Source organism: Oreochromis aureus, linkage group 23 (assembly GCF_013358895.1).
Source record: "Oreochromis aureus strain Israel breed Guangdong linkage group 23, ZZ_aureus, whole genome shotgun sequence".
Classification (NCBI taxonomy): domain Eukaryota; kingdom Metazoa; phylum Chordata; class Actinopteri; order Cichliformes; family Cichlidae; genus Oreochromis; species Oreochromis aureus.
Window position 1 is genome coordinate 5,214,393 of NC_052963.1, and position 8,411 is coordinate 5,222,803.

Consider the following 8,411-nt stretch of genomic DNA (forward strand, 5'->3'; position numbering starts at 1 on the left):
TGTGCCCGATCCAGTGTCGGAGCGGTATCCAGGGCCAAAACCTCCTTTAGTAGCTGGGCCACAGAGGTGACAGGGCGCGTCCCAGTCTCAAAGTGCTCCCTCACGCCAAGTATTCGAATGTTGCATCTGCGCTGTCTCCCCTCAAGGTCTTCAGTCTTGTCCGAAAGAGCTGACACAGTTTCTTTCAGATCGTGAACTTGCTTCTCCAAGTCCACAACCCGGTCCGAATACGTGTTTGCACCTTCTTCCAGGCTAGTTAGCCGGCTATGGTGGTCAGTGCAGGTAGTAGCTAAAGCATCAATCTTAGCACAAAGTTCAGTCCGCACTTCATCTATTTGGTCAGAAACATTGCTGCGGTTTAATCGATCAGCTCATTGAGAGCTTGGCACTTGGTCTCGACTTTCGCTTCCAGCGTAGAAATTTTGGCGACTACGTTCTTCTCCGAGTTAGCTATGGCAGCCATTAGCGCGGCCGTGTCCGGGGATGTAGCATTGCTATCAGTTGTCTTGGCTCCATCAGTCTTTCTGGTGTTCTTGGACCCTGACATTGTTGCAAAGTTCCCTTGGGTGATGCGCACGTTTGCAGTAGTAACTCAGCTGACGACAGATAACGCGTTAGTGCCCAATGTCACAGTATTTATATGAAAAAATAGCGTATCCCCACAGAGCAACTCAGCCACGCGTCTTTACATGTCGCTGCTCCTACGTCACCCCCCACCCATCCAGAATACTTCTTAAGGTTATGGTTATGATTAGGGTTATGGTTAGGGGTAGGGTTAGGTTTAGTCGCAAGTCATGGTCAAATTATAACACGGGTAGGACGTTTTGTCAGAGTAGGATGGTTTCTCAGAACACCGGCAGTACGATCACTCTTGTTGGCTAACGTCTGCTCCCTCGACAATAAAATGGACTACATCAGACTGTGGAAAGCTTCTTAACGTAATGTGAGGAACTGCTGTGTCTCAATCTTCACCGAGTCCTGGCTAAATGAAACCATCACGGATGCTACGGTGCAGCTCAAGGGGCTAACGCTACACAGAGCAGACAGAGTAGCCTCGCTGACTGGTAAACAAAGAGGCGGCGGGCTAGTTGTTTACACAAACGACTCGCCATGCCATGATGCTGTGGTGGTCTCTACTCACTGCTCGCCACATCTAGAGGCTTTGACTGTGAAATGCCAGCCATTCTACATGCCGTGGGAGCTGCCGGCAGATATTATTATAGCTGTCTACATACCACCGAATGCCAACGTGAAGGCGGCCATGACAGAGCTCTACGACAACATCAGTGAGCAGCAGAAAGACCATCCTGACGCTTTCTTCATAACAGCGGGTGATTTCAACCAGGCAAGTCTTACATCTGTTCTGCCCAAATTCTACCAACATGTGAACATTGCAACCAGGGGAGAGAATACACTAGACAAAGTGTATACAACCATCAAGCATTCTTACAGAGCTCCTGCCCTCCTCCATGTTGGTAACTCTGATCACTTGGCCGTTATACTCACACCAGCTTACAAACCCAGAGTGCAGCACGACAAGCCAGTGGTCAGAGAAGTTAGAAGTTGGCCACCAGATGCAAATTTTGCGCAGACAGACTGTTTTGCGACCACCCAGTGGGAAATCTTCAGAGAGGCATCAACATATAACAACATCACTGACCTCCAGGAATACTCTGTCTGTCGTTGATTACATCAATAAGTGTATAGATGATGTGACAGTGGTCAAATCCATCAGGAAGCAAGCCAACCAAAAACCATGGCTAACCGGGGAGGTTCGCTCTTTGCTGAGGGCTCAGAACAAAGCCTTCAAATCTGGGAATACTACAGCTTACAGTCTGGCAAGGAAGAACCTGTCTAAGGGGATCAAAGAAGTGAAGAGGCACAAAAACTGGACAGCCACTTCAAGAGCGACAAAGACCCATGACAAGCCCTCCAACACATTACAGACTACAAACCCCCTCCCCCGACTTTAAGGCGGAATGATCGTTCGCTACCAGACGAACTGAACGATTTTTATGCATGGTTTGAGGCTAACAGTACCACCCAGGCACAAACATTCCCACTGCAATCAGGTGACCAGATTTTTCAGGTGTCTACAGCTGAGGTGAGGAAAGCCTTTGCCAGTGTCAACCCACGCAAAGCAGTGGGACCAGATAACATCCCTGGATGTGTTTTAAAGGCCTGTGCAGAGCAGTTGAAAGATGTTTTTGCAGACATCTTCAACATCTCGCTCAGACTGGGAGTTATGCCAGCTTGCCTTAAAAGTGCCACAGTAATACCAGTCCCAAAGAAAGTCAACCCGGCATGCTTAAATGACTTCCGGCCTGTGGCCCCCACACCAATTGTGAGTAAATGCTTCGAGCTGCTGGTCTTGAAGCACATCACAAAGAGTCTCCCAACAGACCTGGATCCCCTTCAGTTCGCATACAGAACAAACCGATCTACAGAGGATCTCCACCATACTCCACGTTATGCTGTCACACCTGGAGCGGAAGAACACCTATGCCAGAGTCCTTTTCATCGACTTTAGCTCAGCTTTTAACATGATCATTCCACAGCAGTTGGTAGAAAAGCTGATGCTATTAGGCGTGGACCCGGCAACCTGCAGCTGAGTGTGCACAACTGTGGTTGGTCTCATCACTGACAACGATGAGTCTGCCTATAGAATGGACGTGGAGCAGCATGGAGTGTGGTGCAGATCCCACAGTCTCACCATCAATGTGGACAAACAAAAGGGATGGTGATCGATTTCAGGAAGGCTGGCAGAGATCACCACACCAACCTCACCATAGATGGTGCTGCTGTGGAGAGGGTCAGCAGTGTTAAGTTCCTGGGTGTACACCTTGCTGATGACCTGTCCTTCTCCATTAACATCACAGCAGTTATCAAAAAAGCACAAAAGCGTCTCCACTCCCTCAGGAGACTCAGGAAAGCAGGACTCTCCACACTTTATCTCACAACTTTCTACAGAGGCACCATTGAAAACATCCTGACGCAAAGTTTTACAGCTTGGTTTGACAGCTGCAAGTCCTACGAGAAGCGTCAACTTAATAGGATTGTTAAGACTGCCAGGAGGATTGTTGGTGCCCCTCTCTCACCACTACAGGAGATCTACAACCAGTGCTGCACACACAGAGCTATCTCCATCATCAGAGACTCCCACCACCCCTCTCATGGCCTGTTCTCACTCCTGCCATCTGTCAAGAGGTACAGGAGCATCAGCTGCAGAACCACCAGGATGCTGGAAGAGTTCTTTGCACAAGCCGTGTGACTGATAAATGGTCTGTGCCCCCTCCCCACCCACACAGCCATTCACACAGCTACACTTTAAGATCAACAAGCAGACTGTGTTGCCCCTACACACACACACACACACACACACACACACACACACACACACACACACACACACACACACACACACACACACACACACACACACACACACACACACACAATACACTCCCCAGATACACACACTACCTAATTTTTCCATCCCCTTCTGTGAAAGAACTGCTGCTATCTACCGAAACGAGCACAACCCATGAGAGGGATATGCAGTGTGAGGGAGCAGCTGAATGAAAATAATACAGTGTAAGCGCAGGTTTTACGCATGATTCTTTCTGGAAACAGAACGGCAGTTAAGATAAATGAGAAGGAGCTGAAGAAAATTTATCGTGGCTTCCTATAATGGTGAAGTCTTCTGTTAGAAATTGCTGGGAACTGTTTCAGATTCAGATGGAGTGCACAATTTATCCAGAGGCTAGCTGTATCATTACAAATGACTCGATCTTAAACCTGAAATCTAACAGCTGGCGCGTGCATGTGTAGAAAAAGACCAAAGATTATTTACAGTGAGCTCCTGAGCCATTCCCACAGATACTGTCCCTGCATGAATCTGCATTTTTTTTATTTGTTTGTTTTTTGTATTTTGTTAAATCTAAAAAGTCTTTAATTAATTAATTAATTATTTTGGTTCATTCCGTTTTGTGGTATGAATGGTATGAATCAGGTAGTCTAAGATGCTGATTACCTTGGGGAGATCATTTGTTATGAACCAGGATTATGTGCCTGTTGTTTTGTTGGTGCTCGGGACATGGATAAGCAAAGTTATTACAGAGTTTCCGAGTTCAAAGAACTAGAGTTAGAAGTATCATCAAAAAATTCAAAGAGAGCCACACAGTACAGAACAAGCCCGGGAGAGCTAGGAAGCAAAAAATTTCAAAGAAAACTAAAGAGGGATGTGCCTAAAGACCCCAGGACAACTGCCAAGATACTAATGAATGACTTAGCTTTGGTAAGGCTTTCTGAAACTTAAAAAACTAAAAAAAATCATTAAAAGTGTGAACTTCACACTCGACAAATTTGAAATCCACATCTGAACACAAAACTGTTTGCTAATAATTCCAAATAAAACTATGCTCTTAAATATCAACCGAGCTACTGATATTAGGATGATTGAAGGCACCACAGCCAAACAGGTCCTGAACGAGTCCAGAGACGTGATGGTGACCAATGGAGAGTGGGAGCTCACAGATATCAGTATAGTTGATTCCAACCTGGAATTAGATGTGGGAAGCTACTCAGAGATCACGTACTATGTAAGCATTTTTTTTTTTTTTACATACTTTTATTTAATTATGTATTTTTGTACTGTTAAAGCTGCTCACAACAGTGCTTTTTCATGCATTGAAAAACTTCCTTTGTGCTAGTTCTTAGTCACCAAGGAATGACAACAAACTTATGGACAACTTCCGGCTTCCCTATAGTAACACTTTCTGGTGGTGGTGCAGCACCGCCCTTTTGGAAATACTTCAGTTTCACCACATTCTTAATTGGGTTTATACAATCTCTGATGAACAAGACTGCATGGCATCTTCATTATTGTCCTGTCATTATTTATTATACAAAAAATAAGCCAAAATATGTAAGCAGTGTGTGAAAAATTTGTTTTCAGTAGTTTGTAGAACCACCTTTAGCAACAATGACTTCCACTAATCTGTGTGAATGTATCAATGTCTAACATCACTGTGGAGGAGAAAACCTTTAAAATCTCAAAGGCTTGTACCTGCGTCTCTTCCCAAGATCGTGCTAAGACGGAGACCGGTTCTCTATGTGGTGAACCTGCTAATCCCCAGCTGCTTCCTCATCACAGTGGACCTCTTCAGCTTCATGCTGCCCCCACAGAGCGTGGACAGATCCTCCTTCAAGATGACCCTCATCCTGGGCTACACCGTCTTCCTGCTCATCATGAACGACCTGCTGCCTATCACTGGGGAGACAACACCCTTCATCAGTGAGTGATACTGAAAATAACTTAGTGTAATATGATGTGTATATATCTTCTTTTGAAAAAAGATCCTCAAGAAGTTTGAGTGAGGACACTACATATGAAAAGCAATACATTATCTTGTAACTGTGTAGGGAAGTCAAATATGCCAGCTCTATGACCTAAATGTGTACTTGCTAAGAGGCTCCACCCTCTAAAAAATCACTTTGTTTTTTGCATCTGTTTATTTTTCCTGTGGTCTAGTTCTCGTACCGGAGATGCACAAGCAGGAGATAAAGTGTCCATGGGTGCAATCCAAATATTTCCTAAACAAGATCATAACTAAGACTGAGAACCAGAACATGCGCACACATGTACACATGTTCTGAACACTGCCTGTTTTTGTTGCTGTTTCCTGCAGATGTTTTCTTCTCCATCAGTCTGGCGCTGATGGTGGCCAGACTGTTGGAGACACTGTTCATCACAAACATTCAGTTCAAGTCTAGTGAGTACAGTGCAGTGCCTCACTGGCTCAGCATCCTTGTGTTGTGTATCATTAGAAAATCAGACTTTTTGATCTGATTTTTCTGTTAGATGAGGTCTGAAAGGTCATGCTCAGTTTATCAGTTTATCATAGCACTTCACTGGCTGTTTATTTTTGACAGCACTATCAGTGAACACCAGTGCCACAAACCTCTCAGACAATCAGAGCATCTACAGTGTTACACTTCCAGTAAAACCAGCTCCAGCTTCCGAGCCAGTTTTGGATGAACTGAGGAGATTAATCAGAGATCTCACAGCCATCCGATTTCAGATGGACAAATACTTTCAAGGGACCAAAGCTGCACAGGAGTGGGAGATGATTGGAACAGTGATCGATCGTCTGCTGTTTGGCTTGTACATCGTCTTTATTGTCGCTTCATTACAATAATGAGCATCTGGATATGGAATAATTCGTTTGCAACATAATTAGGTGACAGATGGATGAAAAAACAACATAACTGTCATGGTAATTGGCATGGATCACAAATAAATACAGTGCTATGAAAATGTATTTGGCCCCTTCCAGATTTTTTATTTTTTGTGTGAAATGGCCCCTCCCTCCCATGCTCACCCACACTATTCAGTTCAATTCAATTTTATTTATACAGCGCCAAATCACAACAACAGTCACCTCAAGGTAGACCCTACAATAATACATACAGAGAAAAAACCCAACAATCGTATGACCCCTATGGCAACAGTGGGAAGGAAAAACTCCCTTTAAAACAGGAAGAAAGCCTCCAGCAGAACCAGGCTCAGGGAGGGGCGGAGCCATCTGCTGCAACTGGTTGGGGTGAGAGAAGGAAGACAGGACAAAAGACATGCTGTGGAAGAGAGCCAGAGATTAATAACAAGTATGAGCCCCACCCCTACCTGATCTCCATCAGTACCAGCTTCCTCCTTTTGCTAATGCTTTAGCTTTGTTTATCAAGTATCATAGGCTGTGTTGGAGTTGCAGTCAATACTGTTTTTGGTCTTGGTTGCTATTAGTTTTGTTTTCCTGGATTACGTAAGGGGAGATGCCGGAATTATGTGGCTGGTTCTTGGTTTTCTTCATGTTTTGTTTGTTTTAGCTGGGGCTCCCGTCTCTTTTTGTTTCTGTCTGTCCTTTTGTGAGTTACGACATTCCCTTTATTGAAAGCTTGATGAATGGCAGCAGCGTTGTGTCATCCCATATGTCGAGCACCTTTGAGCCACAGATTCAGGGACCGTAGCGGCATGTGTAAAAATCACTGCATACATTTAAATATTAACATTTTCTTACATACATTAAGTGTATTATTAAGATGAGGAATTGTTATGTACATTTCAGATCAGGGCTGCTTCAATTGCTTATTCTTAATTCTTGCTTTTCGGTGTGAATATTTAGTGGGATTATACAAAACACACAGAGGACCTTGCTTATCACTCTCACACCCAACCGAGACACATCGCTCAGCCTCCCGCGGCTGTTTTCATCAATCAGAATTGCACTGACATTACATGGCACAAAGTCAAACAGTGTCCTCTCTCTGGATGAATTGGCAGGAGAAGCTGCTAGATTAGATTGCATCTGAGGAATGCTAATTTTGCAGGAGTCTGGGTCTGGGGATGTCATGATTAAAGACTCAATTTCCCAGAGGTCAGTGTGGTGTGATCACATATTACTGCTAACTGATGGAGTGTCTCTGATGGTATGCCTGTCACAAGTGGCAGCATCAACACCGGTGGAGGAGAGAGCAGGGTGGTTCTGTGGTGTTCAATATTCCTGTCACAGCTGGGAATTATATTCAGTCACAGATTTTTTAAGTAGCTGTGTTATTCTATCCATCTGCATATTTATTTCTTTTTATTTATTTTGCCATAATTTACCTAAAGTTCTAGAAGAGGCTCTCTGCTTATCTCAGCACTGAAATACTGACTTTCAGCTTATCTTCTTATACCGTGAAGCCCTGTCGTGCATTATCCCTACATGTGTCTCAGTGGAAAGCATTTCAGAGCAGCAGGCTTTAATGCATTCATGCTGTGCACTCTTACTGAGTAATAGTGACGACACTAATGCAAACATATCGAGTCGGGACAAATCACAGACAGCTAGAAACAGAAATGTGTCATTTAAATTTCAATATTTTAGTCTATTAAATACAAATGTTCCAAGCATATCTCAATCATATCTTCCTACAGTACCGACTGGGCAGCGTGTGACTTTATTAGTTTCAGCTGGGTGCTGAGACTGAAACTCACTTTATATGTAATCCATCATACTGACCATTTTCCTGCCCTTGTTTCTTGTCAGTTATTTTGCAATTATGTGGTAATACAGTTGAAAGCAGAAGCTATTTGCTTTCATTTAGTGGTGTAGTATATGAAGCTTATGCATTCATGGTAAAAAGAAAACAGAGTGTCATGCTTATTTAACAAAAACTAAGTACACCCTTAATGCTTCACTAGGAATTAAGGGGGTAATTATTAATGTAATGCAATATTGAGTTTTTTAAAACATTACTGTTATTGTCAACATTGCCATTTTGCAACACTCTTAAACAGATTCATATTTGAGTAAAGGACCTGACTGAATAGAGCGTGTATTAAAGCAGACTTACTGGCAGAATTTGATCTA

The 8,411-nt window shown here is 43.7% G+C and overlaps 1 protein-coding gene across 5 annotated transcripts in view; it reads left to right on the forward strand.

Moving 5' to 3' along the window:
* The window catches only part of LOC116321017 (5-hydroxytryptamine receptor 3C-like), a 39,918-nt gene that overhangs the window by 17,044 nt on the left and 14,463 nt on the right, over positions 1-8,411 (forward strand). For 2 of the 5 annotated variants that reach the window (XM_039606510.1, XM_039606509.1), the window contains exons 3-4: positions 5,156-5,296; positions 5,935-6,419. In XM_039606510.1, the coding sequence (XP_039462444.1) occupies positions 5,156-5,296; positions 5,935-6,200 (407 nt within the window). In that variant the 3' untranslated portion in view covers positions 6,201-6,419. Of the gene's footprint in view, positions 1-5,085; positions 5,297-5,533; positions 6,420-8,411 lie in introns of those variants that run through there. The other 3 variants (XR_004199494.2, XM_039606511.1, XM_039606512.1) reach the window with 3 other exon arrangements.